The 25,989-nt window shown below is 47.2% G+C and overlaps 2 protein-coding genes across 6 annotated transcripts in view; one reads left to right on the top strand and one right to left on the bottom strand.

The window, feature by feature from the left end:
• Window positions 1-79: 79 nt before the first annotated feature.
• On the top strand, window positions 80-13,415 carry CCDC167 (coiled-coil domain containing 167). 3 transcript variants are annotated; one of them, XM_075412796.1, is made up of 4 exons: window positions 80-182; window positions 7,401-7,495; window positions 10,397-10,449; window positions 13,235-13,415. In XM_075412796.1, exons 1-4 carry the CDS (start codon window positions 144-146, stop codon window positions 13,399-13,401), a joined length of 354 nt encoding a protein of 117 aa, XP_075268911.1. In that variant the 5' UTR covers window positions 80-143; the 3' UTR covers window positions 13,402-13,415. The 3 variants fall into 3 exon arrangements, with proteins under 3 accessions (XP_075268911.1, XP_075268912.1, XP_075268913.1); XM_075412797.1 differs by having other exon boundaries at window positions 12,547-13,415; XM_075412798.1 differs by lacking the exon at window positions 80-182 and adding an exon at window positions 5,731-5,904.
• A 432-nt stretch (window positions 13,416-13,847) lies between these two features.
• CMTR1 (cap methyltransferase 1) overlaps window positions 13,848-25,989 on the bottom strand; it is a 30,838-nt gene continuing 18,696 nt past the window's right edge. For 2 of the 3 annotated variants that reach the window (XM_075412791.1, XM_075412793.1), the window contains 10 exons: window positions 25,304-25,361; window positions 24,577-24,645; window positions 24,271-24,402; window positions 23,006-23,128; window positions 22,212-22,303; window positions 21,506-21,574; window positions 20,017-20,064; window positions 19,314-19,426; window positions 18,656-18,764; window positions 13,848-16,866 (listed from right to left, as the gene is read on the bottom strand). In XM_075412791.1, the coding sequence (XP_075268906.1) occupies window positions 16,734-16,866; window positions 18,656-18,764; window positions 19,314-19,426; window positions 20,017-20,064; window positions 21,506-21,574; window positions 22,212-22,303; window positions 23,006-23,128; window positions 24,271-24,402; window positions 24,577-24,645; window positions 25,304-25,361 (946 nt within the window). In that variant the 3' untranslated portion in view covers window positions 13,848-16,733. The other variant, XM_075412794.1, reaches the window with a different exon arrangement.

Raw genomic sequence — 25,989 nt, 5'->3', positions numbered from 1 at the left:
CCGCAGCGCCCTCCCCGAGATGGCGGCCGCCCCACAGCGCCGCCCCTCACCAAGATGGCGGCAGCCGCGCGGACGCGGCCGCGCTTGGGCGGTGGCGCGGGGCGGCGGGCTGCGCGTGCGCGGCTGCGGACGGGCCGGGGACCATGGGCCGGAGGCGAGAGGGGCTCAGCGTGGCCCGGGAGGTGAGGAGGGGCGGCGGCGGCGGCGGTCCGGGTACGGCCGGGCGAGGCGGTCACCGCTGAAGCAGCGTTTCCCTGGAGAGCGGCGGGTGTCGGGGAGGGCCGGGGCAGTGGGGGCTCCGGGACAGAGCTTCGACCAGGCTGTGCTGCGCTGGTGCTGGGTCTGGCCGCCATCTTAACACGCGATGGTAGGAGAGGAGGCTGAGGTGGGAGCGCCCATGCTGGCCGTCCCCTGCCCTCCGTCCCAGGCCTTCGACAGAGCGATGGTGTTTTGACCTTTGCTCCTGCTGCGCCTTCGAGTGTGTGCGGGGAGAGGCGGTAAGCGCGCGGGCCTGCGGAAGGGGCTGTGGCAAGGCCTTGCCCCGAGCTAGCGAGTCTGTGCGCAGCCCGGCCTGCCTGTGGCGGTGGAAGCCAGCAGCGTGCTGGGCACAGGCTGCTGTTTGTGAGGGACCCAGCGATACACCAGCACGTGAGGTGCCTGTGAGTCGCAGCAAGAAGAAAAGACTTTTTTTTAAGAGTATGCGTGCCTTGTAAAGCTGCCTTTTTATTGTTTCACTGGGGTGTTTTGTAGTCCACTGAGCGGCAAGAGGGCTGCTCATAAGCTTTGTTTAAGCTTTATGTTTGTATTACCAAAATGAGGCATGTTAGTTAAGGTCTCTCTGAAGCATACTTCATTCTGGTTCCTGCACTGAACAGTGTTGTCTGGACTGACTTGGAGGAGGGCGTGGAGAGTCCATAGTTCAAATTGGTGGGTTGTGAATACTCTGAGGGCAGCAAAAGCCTGAACCTTCCTAACAAGTGGCTGAAATGAGGTAGAACTGGTCCAGTGAATCCCACTGGTCACCTCTCTGTCCTGAAGTCTTTCAGATGAGCAAATGCACAGCAGACCGAGATAGCTCGGGTGGGAAGGCCAGGGGCTTGGGGCTTGTCATATGTGATTCATCAGCCGGTAATGTAAAGGTGAGCATCCTACTGTGTCATATGAATGAGAATTCAGTTTATAGTAGTTTTCTGGTCTGTTTCATCTAATTAGGCTTTCGTCAGAGAAATAGACATTGCTGGGCACTCTAACCCAAATATAACCACCAAAGGGAGTTTAGAGGGGAGTGTGCTGACTGTCCAAGCTTCTCTTCAGTGGGCCTGGCAGTGAGAGTTGAAATAATGAATTTTTGGTGGTGGTTGTTTGAGATGTGACAGAAAAGGAGAGTTGAGAAGGTAGGATCTACCTTACAAAAAGAGAGGTGGTAAAAAGGGTGAGCATGGCCGGGACCTGCTGGTCACAGAATTAAAAGGGACTGATAGCAAATTCTTGCACAGTGTTTGGGGACTTGTGGTATCTTTAGATTATTTCTTTTCTTTTTTTAGAAGTTGTCATGACAGAACACGCTACTTTTGAAGGGGATTGTAGAACTACTCTTCTTCGGTGTGTTATAGATGAAAACTTAACCTCTCAGTGCAAAGATACTAGTAAAAGATAAAATCCTTCCCCCTTGCAGTGATGAGAAAGGTACTGAATAGAAACTAGGGAGGAAGAAAACAAAATCTCTTTAAGACAGAAGAGGGGAGGGCTGTGTTTCAGGTGTCAGAAATGTGTGACAACCAAGTTACTGATTTCATAATTTAAACTTTCATTTGGTTCACTATTACTTTCTGAGCTGTTAACGATTGTAAAGAAAACTTTCTAAATGAGTCTTAATATGACATGATTCATGGGTAGGTTTGGAAGCCCTAATCTAGGCAGAGTTATGCTTGTTTAACTGAAGTCATGATGCTCAATGAATGCAATTTTCTATATGGATACATATCAGATTAGCCTGTGCTTACAAATTGCAGGTGTAATTGATAGGACCTGGTTTAAACTGATACAAATGTGTCTCCATAATGTGGTGGTGGTTTAAACTCATGCCACTTCTTTCGTGTAGCTCTGTAGTCTCTTGACAGGCAGCCCCCTTGTCAGTACTGAGCTGCACAGAATTTTCTTGATGAAACCCATGAAGAAAATGGGAAGACTGGTCCATTTTGTAGCAAAATAGTGAAAATGGAATGAGCTTACGAGAGTGACAAGGATGATCAAAGGTGTGGGGAACTTCTATGCAAGAAACAAGTAAGCATACCAGGTCCTTTTAAGCTTGAAAACATGACTGCGAGGGGACCCAGTATAGGTCTGTATCCTCTGTATGCTATTTGTGATTTTAAACAAAGAACGAACGTGCACTATCAATACAAAATCAGGGCTATCAAATGAAACTAGCAGCTGACAAGCTCAGAACAAACAGGAGGGCTTGGTTCTTTCCATAACTTGTGGCTGTGCTGTGTGAAACTCCTTGCCAGAGGATGTTGTAGCCCTTAAAAATATACTTTGGGCTCGGACAGCAGCTAAACAAAAATTCACGGAAGCAAAAAAATGGGACTGTTAAGCGCATAAGAGAACAACACCCTGTGGTTAGGCAGCGTCTGAGCTGCAAAACATTGAGCGTGTCATTGGAGAAAGTATTGTTACATGTGTTGCTGCTTCTGACAAGGCAGTGGCTGGGTCAGTGTCTGTGCAAGAGCACAAAGGATAGGGAAGAGGCCAACATAACTTTTACTCAGTAAAGCTGTTAGACGATTTTTCAAAAAGCTGTGGGTGGTGCCATGTGGTCACATCTGTGTGCTGTGCTGCAAAACAGCTGGTCTGAGCTGAGGGAGCATGGGAGGGCTAACTGGATGGCCGCTGCAAGGCTGAAGGAGGAGTTGCAGGTAGGATCCAGCCCTTTCTGCTTTACCAAATCAGAGGGTTGATCTGCAGGACTTATATTAGACTTTGCTGGTGGATCATCCTCTGTTGTGTCGTCACTTGCCTGGTAAATATTTCCAGGTACACTGTGGGCACAGCATCTGCGAAATGATTTGCCAGCATGCAAAATGATTCCAAGAGCGTGGTGAAAATGAAAGTGTGTCCATAAACTGTGAGTTAACATTTGAATTTAAACGAAACTTGTCTCTGCTGGACTGATTTTAATAATCCAGCCAAATTTGTGGATGCAGGAACCACTAATTCTTCTGTGAAAAGAACTGCTCAAGTGTGCTGGCAGGTGACAAGGCATGAGAAGACTGCTTGGGGAAGGTGTTTTTTTTTTTCTTTGCCCCCACCTCTTCAGTTGGCTTTGATCTGTTTTATGAGGGTCAGAAGACGAAAACCTCATTACCTAACGCTGTTGGATGTCGACGTATGTGTGATATGGCTCTTTGCCAGTATCTTAATTAGGGAATTCATAAAAGCAGAGGGTGGATGCCAGTTCTTGAAAAGCGCTTTTAGCCTTTCTGCTGGAAAGAGAGCTTTTATTAATTCATTACAAAATGTATTAAAAGGGATCCAGCTCAACTCTGTAAGCAAAGCTGCTTCTTTCTCTCTTCTCTCTTTGTCTCTGCCTTTATGTGAGCCATTTTTGGCTCCCTGCCCAAGATGGTCCCAACAAACGAGATTTGTAATAAGCATGTAAGTCAGTTGGGATTGAAATCCACTCCAGGTCTCTCTGGTTTAAAAAGGTCTCCAGATTGCAAGCGAAGTGTTGCCAGAATTCAACAAAAATGGCTCAATGCCTTGTCATACCTTGTGGAGCAAAAGAGGCATCTGGTCTTACATCCCTGTGTGTGTCCAAAGCTGCTGGGACTTTACTTTCAGGAGTGGCTCCTGGGGAGCAGAAGGGCAGCTCTGTGTGCCCCAAGCTGCTGCCTGGATGTGAAGCACCTGTTTCACTTGCCCCTTTTAACTGACACTACTTGAAGATGTTGCTGTAAGTGAAGTCCTGTGTCCCTGCTACAGGCCCTGTGAACCTGAGGAGTTGTCGTGTGAGCTTTCTGCATGCTGCACTTCAGCTCTGTCCCAGAGGATCCCCTTCAGGGAGAGGAGAGTCAGGAGGAGCAAGGATTTGTCTTTGCAATGTAAAAGCCACTGTGCTGAGATTTCAGACTGGCGTATCTTTTTAGTGGCAGTGCAGTGATGGTTCAGCTATGTGAGCTTGGATCTCTTTTTCATACGGGCCTCCAGTAGGCTCAGGTACATACCCCAACTAACCTTCTCATGTGTCAGTCAGTAGGAAGGAGAGCTCTCTATCCACAACATGCTCAGGTATGCACCTGCTTCTAGGATTGCTCTCCTAGAGAGCTGCTACAGGGAATTATGCCAAAGCTCTACAGGTTCTATTGTGCTACAGCTTTACAGGCTACGGCCCCCCTGGGAGTTAGCTCAGCAGCCCAGAGAGTAATCAGTAATTCCCAGGCATTGCTCTGATTTCTCTCTGTGCTTATTTTCTATTTCTCTTTTTCCTTTGTCCTGCAGTGAAGAGTTACTTGGATGGCTGAGCTGCTGAGAGACTCCTAGCTTACATGAACAGACCTAGATCCCAAGTGAGGCAATAGCACTGACATCAGCACAGTGCTGTGCCTGTAGTTTGGGTCGGTGTCTGAGGCCTCTTGTGTAAATGAGCCAGATAGTATTGTCCTAATTTACAAATAGGGAAACTGAGGCACGGTGAATGAATAACATCTGGGAATCGTCACTCTCATCCTTCCTTACAATCCCTAATGTCCCAGACTAGCCTGAAAAACAGAAATAGTGCGATTCTGGAGGAAAAATATTTTGTTCATTCAGCAATCTCTTCTTCCTTCCTTGCTTTTTTTTTTTTGGTTATTTTCTGTCCCTTGTGGCCCCAGCTCAGCAAAGCTGATGGTGCAGTTCTAGAGCATGTGGTTTATTAGCAAATTATTGCTCTCCAGCAGGGGACTCAAACTTTGGTTTTGATTTAAGAGCAGTAAAACCAGTTGCAACTTTTAAAGTATTATGTGGAATCTGGAGATTTTTAGTCAGCAGAAATAAAAGCACTGGCAGAGTTGGGCAGAATATCCTCCTGTTATGCCTCATGAAAAGACAGAAGTGTGGGCAGAGAATGTACTAGTGAGAGCAACTGCAAACTTAGCAGGAGGAGCAGTTCTGGGGGAGAGGATAGGAAGTGCAGTGACGTGGATAATACAGTAGTGGGGTTGGCAGCTGACTAACCAAAGCTCTTATTAAGTTGTATTATTTAACATGATTTTTAAACGTGTTTCCAGAGAAGGCATGGTGCACTGTAATAAGTTTACTGGCTAAGGAGGAGCCGTGTGACACATGCTGAAGTGCCTCTTGCCGTGTGTGTATATGAGGGTTTCCGACCAATAAGGGAACAGAGACACAGTCATTTGCAAACAGTAGGAACTGGTGAGGGAGATGGCCATTCTTGAATTGGACTGGACGGACACCCCACCTCCACTCTGCTGCACGCTGCCATTAAATTAACTTGCTTATAAGGGTGGTCAGAGCTGACTTGGCTGAAGCCCTTGGCTGGCCCTGAAGCAGGCTGGGGTAATGCATCCTGTTGACTGAGCTGTAGTGGATGACCAATAGTGATGAGCAGCTGGAGTTAACATTCTTAACTGGCACAGCTGGATATGGAGGAGGGCAATTATCTTTGCCTTGACCAAATGCATTTTCAGCTAACATACTTCAAAAATACCTGTGTCTCTGTCCAGACAAATCCAAGCATTGCCGAATGCAGAAGCGCCATTCCCTGTGCTCTGGGATCAGGTGATGTGCCTTGGTGCTCACCTTGGGCTCAGGGGAGGCTGTGCAGGTGCCTCTGGGGAGCTTGGCGTCTCAACAGCCCCAGCAGAGTTGCCTAACAACAGGGGACTTTGAAACTGCTATCTGGTAAGATGCAAAGATTTGAGCCTTTGTTATATGTGGCCCCCTCCCCAGCTCTACTGTGCTCCTTGCAGTGAGACTGTTCAGCTGACTGGCTGCTTTGCAGTCTGCTTTGTTCTCCCCTTTACAGCAAGCCTCTTCTCCCATCCTGCATCTTTATAATGCTTGCCTGCTTTCCTGAGCAGAAGGTGTGAGACTGCTAATGAGCTCAGGATGGAGCTGATCCCCAAAGCAGCAATAATTAGGGATCACTACCTTTGATTTTGTTTCCCATATCACTGTTTATGGGAGCCTTTGTGCTCTGGATCACCTCTGACGCTGGTGTCCAGGCAGCTGGTGTCTCTTTCCACCTTGGCACTTTACCTGGGACTGTGCTGCTTCTTTGCTTCTGGTTTGTGAAGGCTGCCACTATGGAGGGGCCATGCTGCCAGCGATCTAGCCAGCCTTGGTCTTGCTTGGAGAATCATACACAGCAAGAGTGTTGCACTAAGCTAAAAAGAGAGGTCATTGCTACCTTAGGGCACCAAGGCCATTTTTTGGGGGGCGAGGATGTTGTGTTCGTAATATCTGATTAGTCCCACTGATTCCCTGCTGGAAGCAAGCCTGAAAGACAAAGTTTTCCTAAAGATGTCTACACTCTGGTTGCAGGTAGAGAAGAGGAATGATTCCCAGGAGAACTGTCGTCTGTGGTAGGATTCCTTCCTGGGAAATCTGTTTGCGTGCAAGTAGATCCTCTTGTACTTACCCAGAGTTACTCCCCTCTACAGGAAGACACAGAGGGCAGCTGTTAGGAAACCTGACGAGGAGACACAAAGAGATGACCAGTGTTTTTCTGCATGGGAACATGTTGCTGCCAGAACTAGGTGCAGGTTGAAGGCACGCAAGCAGGGTGGAGGTGGTGGTGAATGCTCTTTTGAGCATACTGTGCAGACTGCTGTTGCTGTTGTAGATTTAGTTGGGTAAATGAGGCAGTAGGTACCAGTGTTTCCCCTTTGTCCCCTCTTCACCCAAGCAGGCAACTGAGGGCGCTTTGCAGTCATGTCCCATGAAGTACTGCATCTGTTCACAGGACTAAATCAAGACTTTGTCCCTCAGGTTTTGGCCAAGGCCACTCTCTCTCATTTTATCCTCTTCTAATTGCATAAAGATGCCTTAGATCACATCTTTGCTTGTGGGCCCACATGCAAAGAAACTAGAACAGGCTAGAACAGGACCAGATCTTAGAAAAAATGTGCTGGCCAGCCACACGAGTGGGGGTGTTAGAGCTGGCTTGGCTGTGTCTGGGATTACAATGTCACAATTGCCTGGGGTACAATACAGGCTGATCTGGGAGGCGATGGGCTGTCTGTGCTGCGACCTCAACACAGAGCTGGGACTGTTCCTCCCTTGATTTGGGGAGGAAGGAGGTGGAGTGGCTGAGCTGCCACCCTTCCCGTCTGAGTGGGGATGGATCCGTTTTAGCTGGGAGAGGGAGTAATGGTGACTGGTGTGATGTTTTTCAGATTGATGGACTGGAGGAGAAGCTGGCGCGCTGCAGACAGAGCATGGAGGAGGTGGATCTTAAACTGCGCAGGGAGAAGCTCAGCCCTGAAGGAAGGTATTGATGACTGCCTCTGTTCACAGCTGTGGCTGTGCACTTTAGCTAGCTGTCATCCTGCTGTAGTACTGAGCAGGGGCTCTTGGAGGGATGGGAATCATGGAATCATTAAGGTTGGAAAAGACCTTGAAGATCATCAAGCCCAACCGTCAACCCATCACCACCTTGCCTGCTAAACCATGTCCTGAAGTGCCACATCTGCACATTTTTTGAACATCTCCAGGGACAGTGACTCCACCACTTCCCTGGGCCGCCTGTTCCAATGCTTCACAACTCTTTTAGTAGAGAAATTTTTCCTAATATCCAATCTGAACCTCCCCTGATGCAACTTGAATCCATGTCCTCTCGTCCTATCGCTAGTTAGTTGGGAGAAGAGACCAACACTCGCCTTACTACAACTTCCTTTCAGGTAGTTGTAGATAGCGATAAGGTCTCCCCTCAGCCTCCTCTTCTCCAGACTAAACAATCCCAGTTCCCTCAGCCGCCCCTCATAAGACTTGTTCTCTAGACCCTTCACCAGCCTCGTTGCTCAGTGTGGTTTCCCATGACAAGACTCTCTTTCCCTAGCTTGGAGCTTTCTTGGGAATGTGCCAAGGTGAGAAGTTCAGTGATATATGGAGAAAGTTTTATCTTATCCACAGCCTCAGTCTCCAACCTGCACTGCAACCAGCCAAGCAGTGCCCAAAAGTTGCCGGTTCATTTGCAGGGCTGGCTCCTGGCCTGCTAGGAAACAGCTCTGTAAGTCTGGCAAAGGTTCACTGCACGCTGCTACTCAAGCCTTGCTGAAGCTGCCCAAGTTCAGTCAGGGGAGATGTGCAGCAGCTACTACTGAGGGCCAAACCAGGCTGGGATGCAACTGGGAAAGGGGCTGAGGGAAGTGACTCTATCTGTGCCTGTGTGGCAAATGCGTAGGAATGCAGCGACACACTGGCTTTCCTTAGGAAAGAAAGAGGGAAGATTCCGCTGAAATCTGTTGCTGACATAGAAGCAGCAACTGTACGCTTCTAGATCTGAGACTCAAGCAAGTACTTTGACCTGGATTTTGTAGCAGTCACAGACAGAACCTGCTATTTCTCTAGAGTGTGAAGCAAGAGATCCTAGATCTCCCAGTTGATTCTCAGATCTGGCTGCTTGAGGGCATTCTTCCAGTCACCAGCGTCTTACTGCTCTGCCCCTAGCAAAAGGGCTAGGAAGCTCAATTGTAGGCCCAGGCAGCAGCCCTGTTGGTCCCGGTGTCTGCTTTACAGTACTGTCCTACAGAACCCAGTTAGAAGTGATCCTAGCAGTGGTGGCATCTTCAGACCGATATTTACCAGCCTCAGGTTATCTTCTTTGTTCCTCCTTTCCACTCAGTTATTTTGCTCTGTCTGCCATCCCTTGAGCCAGCCTCTCTCTCTTTCCTTCTCCTTTACTGAGGTTTTATATCCCCACCCATATTTGGACAGGGTCCTGTCTCCTCCTGTCCCTCATCTCTCTAGCTCCTCATCTCACCAGTCCTTCATCTAGGCCTATATTATTATTCTTGTGTTTACTGTCTGTATTCTTTATCTGCTACTGAGGTGTCCAACAACCAAACCTACAGTTGTGGTACCTTAACAGGATGAAATATATCTGTCTGATTTCTCTCTGAAATATAGGGCCTAGAACAAAGAATTAAGATTAGGGACTCCTGGAGCCTTTTCTGAATTTTACAACTTGTATGGAGATAGAAGTTCTGTTGTCCAAATCCAGACCATTCCAAAAACCCTGGAGGAATGTACTATGATCAAAATTATTGATTCAGTGAGTAGTACACAAAAGGAGAGCTCTGCTTTCCCATTTTGAAGTTCAGTTGTCATGGTTTCTTCATGTCTCATTCTCAAAGCCTCTTCCCTTGACTCTCTTCACAAGGCGAGTTTCTAAGTAGCAGCTCAGTCATGTTGGTAAATCTGTCTTCTCACTTCTTCCTGGCTGCACTCCACATTGCCTCTCCCCAGTTGCCTTTAAGAGCCCTTTCCTCTCCTGCTCCTCTGACGTAGCTTGCTTTCTTGCCATCCCTTACTTAACTAGCTGTACACATAGATTTGGATCTCTTTCCTCCTACAGGTTCTTGCTCTGCCCCAAGGGGAACAACAAACTCTGTTACACTTACTGCCTTTTCTGTCTGCTCTGAACCAGGAGATAATTTGTTAGTGCATGTTTATTTATATGCACACAGTCTAAAAGCAGTGACCGTGCCCTCACTGCCATAAAGGAAACAATGCTGCTTGCAGGCAATTTGTTTTGCTTTTATATTTTGAACTGTATCTTAATTAATCATCTTATGCAGTTTAGGACAAGGGCTGGCTTGGCCTGACTTACTCTTTATTGTTATTACCCTGAGTCTTCAGTCTAATAACAGGTTGTTTAACTGGTTGTTACTGGGCTTGGATTCAGCTTGTTTCCTTGAGTTGACCAATTTGTGTAGCTTGGATACGTCTGACAGAGGGATCCCACCTTCAGTTAGTGAGAACTAGCATTCCAGCACTGAGCCAGATGTGCTGGAGGGGCAGGATCCTGCAGAGAGCTTGTAGGGACCCTGCCCCATCCCGTAGCTGCGGCAGAACTTCCTACCCCACCTGGGGGAATAGAATACAGGGTGCTCTGCCACACAGCCCCTTTTCTAGCCTGCGTACACTGACACTATCCTGAAAAGAGAGATATGAAGCAGTTTGGGGGAAGGAAAAAATAATCTAAAACTGTTGCATCTCTTCTCTTGCACAGCTGGGGGTTTCTAAACTGTCACCTCTCCACAGTGAAGGGTGAGGGGCTCGTTCTGTGAGCAGATATCCCCAGCAGTGGGACAGTCTCTCTTCCATCATATAAGCAAAGAAATAGGCTGTGTTGTGCCTCGCAGGTAATGAACTCCTCTTCTCATTACAGAAAGTCACTGGAGAGAGAGAGAAACTTACTAATGACCAAAGCTGACAACTACGGTAAGAGCTTCATTAAAAATGGTCCCTCTGGGCTGGATGGGATCAGTGCTGCAGCTTAACTTTGTCTTCAAGCTCCTGCCACCTCTGACTTCTGCCTTTGAATTTAGGCTCAACCAAAGGGAACTAGACTGAGGGAAATCTGGTCAGCATATTATCATAGGAGTCTAGACCCTCCCGCTTGAGCTAGGCTATCATAGGGGAAAAAAAATAAGCATTAGCTAATGAGGAGTGAAAGATGTCCCTTTCACATACCTCAAATTACCAGTCTTTAGATAATCTTAGCCAACAGATTGACTTAAAGTGCTTTGAACATTCTCCCCTCTTTTTTTTCTTTTTTAATAGAGGCTTGCTAGGCAAACTTGCAAGTGTTGTCTGGAGTGTAGCAAAGTATACTTTCCTTGGGGAAGGTTGTCACTGCATCTGTTTCTGGGGCCATTCAGCACACAAGCATAGGGGTTCACACTGATGTGCTACCTTCAATTCCAAAGAACCAGAGTCTTTCCTTGCTGCTAGTCCTGCTGTAGACAGTTAAAATGAGAGTCCCTCTGAGCTACTGCACGTTTGACAGCACTTCCATTCCGCTGGGGATGCAACTTTGCATGTCGTCAGGCTCCTGGTGTTGATCAGTGTTGGCTGCTTGATAGCACTCCACAGCAGTGCAAGCACCAGATCTCACACAAGGGAAGGAAGCAGAAGTGTTCTTCTAGGCCTGGAGAGTTGATAGCCAAGGTCTGGCCAGCAAATTTATAATTCTAACTCACGTTAAAGGACTGCTTCCAGAAGACCAATAGTTATTTTGAACAGATTCAAAGCTGTTCCCTAAGGGCCTACCACTAGGGACAGCAGAAGACGCTGCCATCACTGCTAGCATCAACAGAGCAGTCTGACAGGCTGCTCAGACAGCAGCAACAGCCTCACCTAATGGTGATGGCTGCTCTTCCTGGAACAGAACAGACAGTGCACACAGTCTTTTTAGATAACTGCTATAGCCTCTGATTAAATCTCTGCTTATTCTAGCTGACACAGGAAGCCATGCACTGCAGTTGCTGACGATGGCATTGCTTCAGCAGTTCAAGCTGGCACTGCTGTGCTTGGGGTTATGTGACTTCCTGCCCCTACCACCTCCTCTGTAGCCTTGCACATTCAAGCAGCTTGCTTTGTGGTTGCATGAGAACGTTTGTACCACGCGAAGAATGGGGGCAGAAGGAACAACTAAAAGCCCGTCTCGATAGCAGCACCAGTTTGGGAACGTGCAGCACCAGGGCATTCCTGCTGGAGGGTACTAGTGCAAGCTGTGGAGGCAGTAACCTGCGCAGTCACTGCAGCTGGAAACAGTCTGCACCCAACCTTGCCCTGCAAAATAATTATTGCTGGTCGGTCATGCAGTGTGTCATGCTGTAGGCCTCACTTCTTGCCTATACCATCCAGCAAAGTCTTGTGGAACAGAGTCAGTGAGAATGGGGTTCTCGTCTTTGGTAAAGGGAATGGAACAGAAATGGAGATCAGTAGGAGTCCATACTCTTAGTAGCCACTTCCTTCCTCCCTCTGCATCTGTGTTTCTTCTTTTGTAAACGAGGGCCAGGGAAAGTGACCTATCTCTAAAAAGGTACAGACCCCAACAGAATGAGTGTCCAGGCTCAGACCTGTTCCACACTCATCCTTCTGGGACACAAGGAAACCCAGATTCTGCAACAATGGTGGCCACAGTTGTATTTAAGTAAATTTAAGCACTAGGAAAAGGTACCAGGCTGTTATGTCTAGCAGATAGTAGAGATAGCTCTCCACCCTGTCTTCTTCATTCTCTTAGGTAACAAGCAGATATTCTAATGACCCATTCTGTCCTTAGTAGGGAACTGGCCTGGCATTGAAGTATTCCCAAGCACAGCTACTGAGATTGACATGATGAGAGTCAGCAATGAAAGGGTTCCTGCTAGTTTACTTCCTGTTCAGCACATCTTATGATTAGCACCTTTGCATACTGGTCCCAAGAGAGCTGCCAGTGGCCAAGGTAGCACTGTGCTTTTAAGACAGTTTTGAAAGGAAATACAGCTGCAACACAGAGAATGTTCACAGGCAAGGCTTATGTTTGTTTCCCAGAGAAAGAACTGAGTGTGCTTCGTAAGGAAAATCGCAAGAATGCTGCCCTTGCTGTGGCCATGGGGTTGCTGATTGCTCTTATTTACGCCTGCTGGACGATGTGATTGCACTGAAGAATTCTCCCTGCTGACCAAATGACTCTACTGCAAGGAGCTCTTCCTCCTCTCACCAGTGTGCCTCCCCTAAGCGTGAGGATCAGCATTTCAAATTGCTGTTCTTGTTTATCCTCTCCAAGCCTTGTAGGGAAGCTTTTTCTCTGAGAATTGAGGGGGACAGGAGACAAACCAGACATCACAGCACACTTGCCATTGGAAATCGGGTCAAGCAGAGCTCAAGGAGGTGCTGTCTTACCCAATATGCTGTCAGGACCATCCAGCCTGATGCAGGAAGGCAATACGTTCTCCCTTTTGAAGTTCAAGGACTTCTGTGGTTGCAGAGAACCGTTCTCTGCCCAGCCCAGTCAGAATACACACCCCCTTTTTGGTTGTTGTGACTCAGCCATAAGTTGAGGGGACACCAAGCTCTTTGAATCAAAGGGTAACTTGGGGATTGTGACCTAAAGACTCCACAGGTCCCCAGAGCAAAGCTAAACAAAGATGTTTCCTCCTCCACACTGACCTGCAGGACCAAAGGAATCCTACCCCCACAGAAACAGATGGGAGGTAGGTATCTGTTTTTCCACAAGCAGGTGGCATCCAACTTGAGATCTGGGTGCTTGGGCTTTCAGAAGGTCTACCCTACATCTTCAGTGCATCAGAGCTCGGTAGCCATTTTGTGCCTCTGAGAATCAACACTGCAGAAGAGAATTTATTACCAACTCCCAGGGATGAAGTGCTTCTGCAGGGCTTTAAATAAAATAATTTGACTGTGTGTGACTTCCTGTTTTTTCTGCCTGTTTTGTAACATGCCTCTCAGCCACTGCTTTATTCTCATCCTACCAGCCCCTTGCTGGCACACATTGCACCATGGTAAGCCCCAAGTGGGTTAGGCACTTAACATCCCTGGTCAGCAAGGTGTCAGCAGTGGGTTATTGGTCTGTTGTGGCCTGGAATCTACTTGAGTGCTTCCTTTGTGTGTAAACACAGCCTAGCATGCTGCAGAGAAGTGCTGGAGACCATACCTTGTAGGCCCCTTTCTGAGCCAGTAATATACACTAGGTAGCCCAGAGCATGCTCTGGCTTGCCAGGAAAGCCTTTAAAAGGGGACTGTCTTGAAAATTTAACTGTGCAAGGCATTTCTCTGTCGCCACGCCAACACACTGCTGGCCAGGATTTTGTGGGAAGCAAAGTAAACAAGCACTGTTGTCAACTAAAGGGGCTGTATTGGTAATAGAGACAATGAAAGCAGAGAAGTCAACACAAAATGATACATAGCCTAATAACAATACATTGTGCAATTAATGTACATAAACATTTCCTTCAGCAAGACTGTTCTCGCCCCACTTCCCCATGTAATCCCTCCCATGTTTACCCTGCAGCAGGGAAGCAAGTAGCATGGTGGCTCATGCTTGCCTTCTTGAAGGGGGATTCAGAATCAAGGTTCAGTGCATCAAAAATAAAAGCAAATTAAAATGGGGAGGAGCTGGAGGCAACTGGGTAAACAAAGTATCTGTTCATAAAAGCTAGCCTGTAGGCTAACCAGTTTTGGGGTTGTTTTTTTTTTTGCACCCTCAGAGGCTTCCTAGTCACACTTCTGTCTGCCAGCCTGCAGAAGACCAAAGCCTTGAGTGGAGAACACAACACTTAGCAAAGAAGCCCGGCAAAGGGAACAGCATGCTTTGCTGGCACTGGAACAGCCTCAAGGCAGTCCAAAGAAACACCACAAGTTACTGGTTCATTTAAAAAGCCAGCTGCACCCAGGCCTGGAAACCACACAGCTGGAGGTTCTTTATTGCCCACCAGGAGAGATTCCTCCTCATGCCTCATGGAAGCGCCTTTGCCAGAACAAAACTGCCAGTGACAGGCCTCTTGTTCTTTGGGGAAAAGGGCCACCATTTCTTTCATACATGTTTTACTGATGCTTGAGAGCAGAGCAGGTCTACACGTGAGCCAGAAGGTGCATTAAGAGCATGCAGTCCCTCAGCTGCCTTGGTAACCTAACTGTGTCTGGGGACTAATAGTCACAAATGGGGAAAAAGCAGCTGTGACCCACTTCACTTTTGGTCAGAGCTTGAGAAGAAACACAACAGCTGCCCTGCACAATATTCGGGGCTACCTATTTGTAAGCTAAACTCCCATCCACTCCTGAGCTTTGCCTCCTCTGGTTTCCATTGACCAACTGACCATGCCAACTTCTGTGCTGCTCCTTTAGCCGGGGGGGTGGTTCTGCAGCGACTGAGCCTGCATATAATTTTCTCCGGTGCAAAGAGTTGCAGCTGCTAAGTTCAGTTATACCAAACTGTAGAGAATTAATACATGGGTATATGGAGACGATTTGCTTGTGAAGACATGGAAGCACTCCAGGCTCAGAAAGCACAGCCTACTTGTAGAATGACATTCAACTGTGTGCCGAGAATTAGCACCAAACCTACACGTGATGCTGGGCCTTAAAGGATGGAGATGGGACTTCTACAACATGCCATCCTTGTTCTGGCTTCTTCAGGTGGGATGCAGGGCATCCATTCACCTAGACACCTACAAGTGAAAATTTCCATGTCGTGCTACATAAAGCTTGTTCAAATCGTACATATGTGTGTGGAGAGAAAGAAACAAGAATCTAAACAACTGCTATAGATTCTAGGAGAACTATAGCTTTCTTTAAGGCACAGTTCAGACAACCCGTAAATCGGTTTCCTCCCACTTGCCAATCTATTTAAAAACAAGCCAAGAACCAAAAAAAAAGGGCAATTTTGCTGCTTGGCCAAAAGCAGTCAACTGTGTGTTATCTTGTGATTTATGTGGAAGACCTGGCAAAAGTGCCATGGAAGCCAGAAGTGAAGGTAAAACATGCAACAGAAGACAACTTTGAGCCCAGCACAGAAGTGCACGGAGAAGTCTGTTGACACACAAATACCATGCTGAGAGTTACACAGCTCTGGGCCTACCCCAGATGCAGCTCTAGGGCCAAATGAGACATGGAGGGTTTCAAAGCCCATTCTGACATTTAAAAAGGAAAGTCTGGTAACCTTTCCAGTGGGCATAGTCAGGGGACAGGTTATCTTCTGCTTAACCAAGATGGTCAAAGTCACGATCTCTTTTCACTGAAGCTCTGGGGTTTTTTTTAACTAAAAGTCAGATATTCCCCTGATTTCCTCCAAAGACCTCCAGCGTTCCAGCCTTCCTGTGTCTTCCCTCCCACATCCGCTTTCCTCGCTGAAAATCTGGGTAATAGCATCGAGTACCAAGAATCAAAGCACCTTGGTCTCAGAAGTACCATGAGGCACAGAGACGTTCACAAATTAACGCCAGGCTGCTGGCTCAGAATCAGTCACTGACCTGGAGACGGGAATGCCTTGTCACAGCAGCTTCTAGAGGTCTGAGAAACCCCTGGCACTGAGCACATCAAATCTGTGCCAGGAACTCTGCTCATCACCTGCGCTGGCCTTTGTCCAAGAGGATACCATCACATGGGAATTGCCAGTGGCCTGCCAAGTGCCTTGATAAGCAGAAGTGTTGGAGACACCAACAATAATACATACTTGCATCCCAAAGCTAGCATTCCCCAATGAGTTAACACCCTCTGCTGGGTAGCGTGGGCCTTTGACAAGGCCGAGGAGACAGATAGCTGCCAGGAACAATGCAGGGCTGCTTCAACATGCTGCTGCCTGGCTCTGCCACCAAGACATCTCTGCTCCTTCCCACAGTGCCAGGGAAGCACAAGCCTGGAGAGTTCTGGCACACACAGAGCTCCACAAACTTAGCTGAATGTTTGAACAGGAGCCAAGAAAGCTGCCAGCCCCTTGGCCTCATGCATGCAGTAGGGCAGGACAAAAAGGGCATTTGGCCTTGGCTCCAGGAGTCACCACAGGTACTCCAGCAGCAGACGCTACCTGGGCCGTACTCTTCTATACACTGCCAGGGTAGAGCCTTGTCCTGCACCTTCTGCATACCACCCGCTGGTTAGATCACCTCCAGGAAATCGGCTCTGGAGAAGACCAGGATAGAAGTTGTGCAGCCTCCCCAGTCTCATCAGTCCCTGAAGAATCCAAGCTGGGCTCAGTCCCCCCTGCACCCCTCAAGTGAAAAGCATTAGGGGTAGCGTGCTTGGATGAAAGACAGGACATCCTCCTTTGATAGCTTCTCTGGATCTTGCCTTTTCTGAGAGTCGTGCACTTTGACACCTTCCCCCCACTCCCAGAAGAGGCGGCTGTAATGGCAGACGCTGTGGGCAGAGAGGAGAGCAAGATTAGTTTGGCAGGGGAAGGGAAGGAAAGCATTGTCATCCTAGCCACAAAGTGCACTACAGAGACAGTTGCCCTTGAGATGGGAGCCACTCAGAGAGATTCTGTCTAAGGGGTACCTTAGAGAAAGACCAGTGCGTTCATTCACCTTACAAACTCCACAGCCCTTAAGGTACAGCAGCTTCCAAGCCTAAGAGACTTCCACGGAAACAAAATTGTTCATTCTAGCTTCACTCAAGATTCAGTTCAGTATTTGCTGGAAGGAGACAGGTCGTTAGGGAAAACCTACCTCCCCCAAGTTTTTGAGAGGATGAAACTGTCATTGCAGGCAATGGAAGGGCCTTAATGAAGAATTTAGAAAGTCTGCCAGCAGCAGCAAGCAGCAATCTAATCACTCAAGACTACTAGAATCAGTAATAGCTGTCCTATGGAGCTTTGCAAAAGAACAGCACTTCACGCTGTATCGAAGCGGCCAGGATCATCCCCTCTTTCCCCTCGTGTGAAATAACCCAGCTCCACTCGGCTGCTGAGAGTTCTGGTCCTGCAACACCATCTCTCACTCCGTCCACCAAGCACAGCCTTCCCTCACCGCATCAACACAGTCCCAACCATAATGAAAACAGAGCTGCTAATTACTGCTGACACAGCAGCCTTTCATTTCGTACAATTACTGACACTTAATATTCATAGCTTATTTAGTGCTACTGTTCTAACAAAGCAGTACTAGCACAGCGACAAGAGCACATGTCAATGGCTAATTAGACACATTAGTACTCACTAACCACAATACAACACATCCCTTCTGGAGTCCCTCTCGAGCCTCCCTCCACCTCCTCAACCATTCACGCAGGTTCACGCTGGCCTGCTTCTGAGTACATCAGCAAAACTAACTCCATCCTGACACATGGAGGGAAAAAGCATTGTGTGCCTCTACCTTTAGAGTTTTAAGCCCGTGCTTCCATTTAGCTGGTTAAGAAAACCTTAAGGATTCTTAAGAGCACTGCTGTTAAGGTAGGTAAGGAGATTCAAAGTGAGAAACTCAGGAGCCCTACTTCATATCAAGCTGTCACTCAGAGGCAGAGTCCTTGGTATTGGTGGTGGAGGGCATCTCCTGAGACTACCTGAGGGCAAGGGTGTGCAGAACATCTCCACCCATGATCCTCGAGGTGTCACACAGACTCTGGATTTGCTGTACCTAAGACGAGGCCTTAGCCTAGTACTGCATAGATACAGACGCGGTTCAGCAGCCACAGGGCTAATGACTACGTAATGACAAGCCATTCCATCCTTCCCCAAGGAGTGGCTGCTTTTCTCTCTTACTCTTTCTTTAAACAGCTCCCAGCTACCTACAGCTTATTGCAGAGCCTGGGCTAAATGACCTGGGATTTGCTTTTAAATTAGCAACCTCCAGCAAGCATCTTAAAATACAGAGATGCAGCGAATTACAGTTGCTGGGCTCAATTTCCATTCCCCTGTGTGCAGGGAGGTTCAGTAACTTGTACGCGGCTGCAGACAGGGGAACAAAGTTGCGAGATGTGTGTTATTCATAGCAATTGATTGCACGAATCCAGATCAGCCATTTCCTAAACGTCTGAGAAGGTGCCAGCTTCTGCAGCACGCCCTGCTGGTGACCAAACAGCGCTTGCACTGCAAACGACTGCAAGAACAGAGCACAGCACGCCCGAAAACTCCCTTCCAAATAGCCAGATGCGCACACACAAACTCGCACGCAGCTGTCCTTCCATGGCCTCAGCTCTGGCTTGTACTCACTGAAAGGGTGCGATGGATTCCGAAGGGAGGTTGTATGTCGCTTGCTTGGTCATTTTGTTGAAGAAGAATTTCCTCTTGGAGTTTTTGCTGTATGCCATTGTCCAGGGATCTTGCAGAAGAGTCACAGGGATCAGACAGAAAATGGAAAGGGGAAAAAAAGCACAGCATAAATATACACATAGTGCAAGCAGAGAAGAGGAATCTATAAGGAAATTGTGGTCCCTCTTTTACTCCTTTTTTCTTCCCTCTGCCAAGAAGACCCGCTGCCCAAGCTGTTCTCTATTCACTGAGAAAACTCCCTTCCCCCTGCATTTAAAAGTTGACATTCCAAATAGGATATTTCCGTGTACTATTACTCTGAAAAATATCTTCTTGATGAAAAATTACTTTGTTAAAAAAGAAAGTCATCAGTCATGTAAATAAATGGAATTACCCACACAACAGCTAATCAACCCACAACAGAAAAACCTATCATATAAATACCCTAAACTTTATCCAAATCCAAGCTAGCCTCCTTACAAGCAAACAGTTAAACTCTAGCTATTGCAATACTCCCATTAATGTTTTACCAATTTACAACTGGAGTGAGCCTGGTCAATACATTTTACTTGAAGATACAAAGAAAAGTTAAATAAGAGCAGGGACTGTCTCTTCCTACCATTCACAGTCCGTACAATGTAGAGTCCTGTGGGCACAAAGTGCCGGTCGTCTCGGCCAGTGTAGGATAGCCGGGGTATTCCCCCTGAACTCTTGATGATTTTCATCTCTAACCTGAATGTGGAGAGAAGGCAGTGATAGAGATGCCCTGTTTCTTCCTTTACTGTCCCCTTGCACACAATGTGCCACCTGCAGACCCTCCCCAGAGTGTCATGGTGAAAACTGACAGCACTGCACACGACAAGACAAATCATCACATCCTGGAGAATTCAGTCTCTTGCCTTCCCCACGTGGCTAGAGAAACCAGCCAAAGCTGTCTAGATCAGGTAGCAAATCAAGTGTTGCAATGAAGGATGTGCGATAATCTACCACTCTTCATCCAAACGGGGTTCCCATTTCAGGTATGAACTCTTCATCTTTCAAGCCACTGAGAAGCCACTGACGCTTCTGCACACAAACTCGAGCACTGTTGCTACTCCTACCACTGTAAAGCACGTTGGCCACGTCTGCAGCGTCAGAACTCAGCACGATGATGCTCTGTGTCAGCAGCACCCCAGAAACAGCAGCCACCAGCTGCATGAGCTCCAGCAGCTTTTTCTCCAGGACTCCTCAAGCACAGATCAGCACAGCCCTCCCATTACTGAGCATTGCTGGCTGATAACCTCAGTGGGCCCTGAAGTCGCTCATTTGTGCTAGTCACTCACCTCACAAAAATCTTCTCCATCTCCTCCAATCTGTACACTTCCTTCACTCTGGGGGAAGAGCATCAGCAAGACAAAAACGTGATTAAAAAATTTAAACTGTCCTGTTTTTCTACGCCAGCTACAGGGAACAGCCAAACAGTTTCGTACAGCGTGAGATGGTCAGGCATGACTGAGGTTCACCTTTCTCCTCAGTCTTATGCCCCAGTGCCTTATTTTGTCTGGCTTGGGAACACCTGACAACCTGCATGCTCACAGCTGGGTTGCTGTAAGTAGCATACGAGCGCCCTCACCAAGGAGGTTGTGCATTTTTACCTCAGGGTCAGTACACAGAAGAGGAATAACAGTGAAAGTTGGGTGCTTTTGTCTTCCAGTGAGGTAAATTCACCAAGGTCAGCCCCAGGCAGGTTCTAGCCTCAGTATGCTAGCCTTGCAGTAAAACTAAACTGCCTGATCTTCACTGTTATGCTCAAAGACACCACAAACTCCTTAGTTACCCTGAGGTAAAACCAGCTTTTTTTTTTTTTTTTTTTTTGACAATCTGTAAAGATGATTTGGAATCATCATTCTATCATTATGTCAAACTGCTTTGTTGTTCCAAGACACAGAAAGACAACTGGAAACTTTCAAAAGCACTGATCAGACATCCCAACCACCCATTTCCAACAAACTGCTACACGCACCAGGCTCCAAACAGCAGAGTCTGAACACCTTTTCACAGGAGCAGCAAAGGACCACTCTACAACTCATTTGTACAGCCCTCCTTCTCGCCGCACCTTCAGCCCTCCCCAGCGCTTTGCACTCCTCCAGTTACTGCAATTGTCTGATTGTCTTGAGTTTAACTGAGATCCACTCATTATCTATCATTAAGACATCAAGCTTTCTCCAGCTTCTCTCACAATATCACAGCACTTCAAGTGTCTGAAACAGAAGCTTTTTTGTCCACAATACCTGTCTGATACGCAGCACAATGATGCTCTTATGCTTCACCGTAGCAGAATTTATGAAATAGAAGGTCAGGAGGCAACCAAAGCTGAAAGCCTTTGCCAGGAACTTTCTTGAGATCATAACTTCAGCCTTCTCCTTGGGCTAACCATGTGGAGATTACAAATGCTGGTCAGCACTTCATTTATGTACTAACAGCCAGCATTTCTGTTCCGCTGCTGACCCTTTGGGCAGACAAGGACGCAGAAGTCTTTGCAATGATTGAGCTAACTGGGTGCTAGACCTACTGTAGCACATATTTGAAATTGGCACCAGCCAGTGCACCTATGATGAAAACATGACTGTCCGATATGTGAAAGGAGGGTACAACTGCTCCACTATCAACCTTTTATGTTAGGTAGTAAAAGGGCTTTTAGCCTCTTTCCATTGAGCGTAACAAAACTACGAATTTCAGCTTGAAATTTAACTCTCCTTCAGCTCCTTATCTTCATCCTCCAACACACTGAAACCAAAGCACGCCAGGCTGAGGGGAAGAGTCATCGCTCACCGGATGGGGTTCATATCTGGCCGGCTAGGCTTAGAAACAGCTTTGACAAACTTCTCCGCCAGCTGAATCCTGAATGAAGACATCAGGAAAAACCAGCAATTTAGCAAGATCTTTGACGCAGCAGGCAGGTAACAGTTTCAGCAGAATAACTGATTAGACACTTCAGTACATGCAGACTGCCACCACTGCTAGCCAAATGGGTACTGAGCAACACTTTTTTCACCCTGCCATCCCAGTTCAGTGCCCAGTGATACTGGCTATTATCCATTAGGAATGGGTCTCCATAGCCTTCTCTACAAGCCCACATGCTGCTGAACGCACTGATGTATCAGCAGGAAAGCAGGATTGGTAGAGACATCATGCCCCTAAGGAAACAGAGGGGCTCATTCCTTCTCCTGCAGCCAGTTATCAGCTATGCTCATTCATATTCCCAGAATGCTCAGTTTACCCAGACTGTGTCCGACTCACCCCAGACTAAGCAAGAAGCTAGACCTGCCTCCTTCCAGAGAGGATACAGCTGGAAAAAAGGCTACACGCACGTCACTTCAGAGCAGGTTCATCCACAGTCCATCCTTACTGCACCCAGCAGTGTTTCAGATGAATGCACTTGTCTCCCTATGCTCAGCATTCTGCTTTTAGGGTGAACACTGTTTCCCAGTCACTCCTATTCATGTACAAGAAACAAGCTTCTCCAGACACTACATACCTCTGGTTGAAATGCTGCTTTCGAACGTCATTGCCGTTCAGCACCAAGACATCAAGGATGTGGATGGCACTGATTTTTCGCTGGGCTTTCCCCTAGGGAGGGCATAGAGAGATTTACTACTCAGACCGCTGCTATTTCAGCTTTGATTTATAGCCTGGTTTCTGACAGGACATCATTCTCTTTTAGCCAGAAAGCACCTTTCCAGATATTAGAAGTACACAAATTCCTTGCTGCTCATTGTACAGTAACATCCTGTCCTCCACGAACTGGTGTATCTCAACTACACGGTTCTGTCTCAGGGAAGGGAGAGGGCAGGACCACAGCTGCCATCACCAGCTCTCTGTGTCCTATCCAGAACCACAGCACAAAGCCCAGTGCGCTATGGCATCCCCAGCTGAGGTGCCAGAGGACACGCAAAGTCCCAGGCAGCAGTATCTTACACTGTGAATACACCATTAGAATCTTTTCCCCAATGCCTGCAATCACTACTGCGCAGTTACGTACCCAAAGAGCCACAGAACACATTAAGTCATGTTGGCAACGTCATCTGCTGCTGCACATAGGACAACAGCAGCATGTCAGGTCCCAAGTGTTTTCAAAATAATGTTTAAAGCTCATATCTCTAGCACTGGACAGAAAGAAGGAATTTAATTCAAAATAGTTTCTCTAAAGATCATATACAAAAGATCTTGCACCTGCCACAGATGGAACATTTATTCTGCAGTACCTTACGGAGAATAGGCAAAACTGCTCATATTTGCAGCCACTTGGTAAGGCAGAGAAGAGCCTCCTACCTCTCCTTTCAGCTCATGAACAATCTCCACAGAGAGAAGGGTATCTCGTGGCAGCTCAGTTTTCAAATCCAGCTTTGTCCAGCGATCTGACTGGCGACCATCCCAGGTGTAGATCTGCGATTTCTGTGTGTAGAAGGCAGAGACAGATTCAGCCAAAACTTCATGAGGACAAGGGTGGAGGAGAGACCTCTGACTAACTGCATAGCAGCCCTCAGAGAATCTTTTTGTCCTAGGCTGTCACAGGTGGTTTCTTTTACAGAAGTTTTAAGGAAGAACCATATAACCATGAGCCAGCAGTGTGCCCTTGTTGCCAAGAAGGCCAAGGGTATCCTGGGGTGCATTAAGAAGAGTGTGGCCAGCACGTCAAGGGAGGTTCTCCTCCCCCTCTACTCTGCCCTGGTGAGGCCCCATCTGGAGGACTGCATCCAGTTCTGGGCTCCCCACTTCAAGAAAGATGAGGAGCTACTGGAGAGAGTCCAGCAGAGGGCTACGAAGACTATCAGGGTTCTGGAACATCTCTCCTACAAGGAAAGGCTGAGGGAGCTGGGCTTGTTTAGCCTAAATAAGAGAAGACTGAGAGGGGACCTTATAAATTCTCATAAATATCTTAAGGGATGTCAAGAGGATGGGGCCAGACTCTTTTCAGTGGTGCCCAGCGACAGGACAAGCAGCAACGGGCACAAACTGAAGCCTAGGAAGTTCCAGCTGAACATGAGGAAGAACTTCTTTAGTTTGAGGGTGATGGAGCACTGGAACAGGCTGCCCACAGGGGCTGTGGAGTCTCCTTCTCTGGAGATATTCAAAACCTGCCTGGACGCGGTCCTGTGCAGCCTGCTGTAGGTGACCCTGCTTCAGCAGGGGGGTTGGACTAGATGATCCCAGAGGTCCCTTCCAACCCCTAACACTCTGTGATTCTGCGATTCTACATCAAAGAAACAAAACCACCAATTCTAATCTGCCAGTGACTTTTCATATCCGCACAAAGAACCAGAAATAGAACACCTTTAAAAGGACAGTGAAGATAATTAGTGACATTGGCAAGAGTACAGGTCTCTGTGTAGGCTGCGAGTACAAAACCAGGGTTAATTAGTGTGAAAAGCAGTGCAGTCAGGAGAAAGAAGCATAAAATAACTAGCAGAGGGAGGGACTACTGATGGGGATCCTTTCTAGCCTTTGAGGACAGGAAAGGATGGGATGAGATTGCAAGGCAGAACAGTAGCGTTGAAATGAACCAGCAAAACTCCCAGATTGTTCTCAGCACTTACCCCTAGCCCCAAAAGGAACTTCTGGTCACTTCCAGACACCATACACCGGTAATCTAACACTTGGTGGATTTTCTCCAGCGTACTGGAATTCAGAGGAGTGGGTTTGTAACTGAATGTATCAATGTCTGTACCCTAAAGAGCAAAGTATGGAAAAGGCAAATTAGACACAATGCCTCAACAGGTAGGTAAATGCAACTTCTACATGAAACAATAATCCAGGACTAGCTTCTTCATCTTTTAACTCCTACGGAGAAAATGTCTATTTGTATGAAAGGACTTGGAACAAGCTTCTGAGTAAGGTCTCACCTGGATCAACTCAAAGAACTTGGACTTGGGATCTGAAGACGAAGGAGCAACACGAGCCTGATCAGGAATCTGAAAACAAATCCAAATGATTGATAATAAGTGTTATTCTTTGGCAAGTTCATAGGAATCTTTCTGGTTTCAATACATGACAGAACATCCTGCCCCCTGAAGCTCCTGCTCTTGGGATTCCAGTTGCTGGAGAGGTCATCTGGCAAATAAAAAGTCTCACGTGTTTTGTAAATTTAATGTAGGTATACCACTTCTCATAGGAAACAACAGGCAACTTCAAAAAGTTTCATGCCAAATCTTTGATTTCAGGCACGTTTCAGCAAAATACTGTTTCATGGAAGATACACAATTAACCCGTGAAACTGACTGCCATATCTACAACCCCAGTGCAGTCAAAAGCTCAGGAAAGAGAAACTGCAGACTCATAAAACAAGACCTTTTGGAGAGCTCTGCTGCTGGGGAACTAGGTGCTGAGTTTACTCTGTGTGCTATGAAATATTCTGAACTGCAGCAAAGAAGCCTGCTCAGTTAAGCCACACACATAATGAATGAGAAACATCCTGTTCACTTACATAAACAGCTTGAAATGGTCTCTGACTTTCCCACAAGACAACATATTAAACCTCTGGCTAGAGAGTCCTGTCAGTACTGCGGCTCCATTCTTGTTTCACCACAGCAGCAACACCTTCACTACCTCCCTGCTTGGCAGTTTACTTACCCCCCATAGCTGGAGACACTCCTTTCGGATTTCAGCCTGCCGTGGCTCAATCAGTGTCCTAGAGAAAGACAGCAGACTGTTAGATGGTAACCCTTCCTTGCTTTTGCAGCATTACATGTCCTAGCCCTATAAAACCTGCATCTTTCAGTGTCTGGCTTGGGAATGACAAACATGCACTGTTCCTCAACAGGTTACGCAAAAGACGATGCTGCCTTCCTTCCCCACCCTCCACACATTCCCAATCCCCTTGTTTAGCGTTATTTCATGGTCTGCACTACTGATTAGCAGCCACAACTCCACCCCGTGAAAGTACCATTAGGCATCAATATTTTCAAGAAGTCATGTGTTAGATGAAGACCTGAAGGCCACACAAAGAACAGTGTCAATGTTAAGATAAACTCTTAGATAATTCCTGGCTACCAGACTCACTCAATTTTCTACTACATATTCTCTCTCAATGACACCTGAACAGAAAAGTCATGCCAGGGAAACAACTATACATTGCAACAGCTTTAGTTTTACACAAGAAATTCACACCATAAGCTTTACGTAATTCTAGGTACGCAACTTCTGTGCTTCTGAATTGCCCCTGGAAAATGAAGAGCTACAAACCACAACCAACTTAGACGGTCACTGTAGAATTGAACTACACAGCTGGGAGTTACTTTTCTGCTTACATTCCTGCT

The sequence above is a fragment of the Opisthocomus hoazin genome, chromosome 2, assembly GCF_030867145.1.
Source record: "Opisthocomus hoazin isolate bOpiHoa1 chromosome 2, bOpiHoa1.hap1, whole genome shotgun sequence".
NCBI lineage: Eukaryota > Metazoa > Chordata > Aves > Opisthocomiformes > Opisthocomidae > Opisthocomus > Opisthocomus hoazin.
This window is presented reverse-complemented; position numbering and strand designations above follow the sequence as displayed.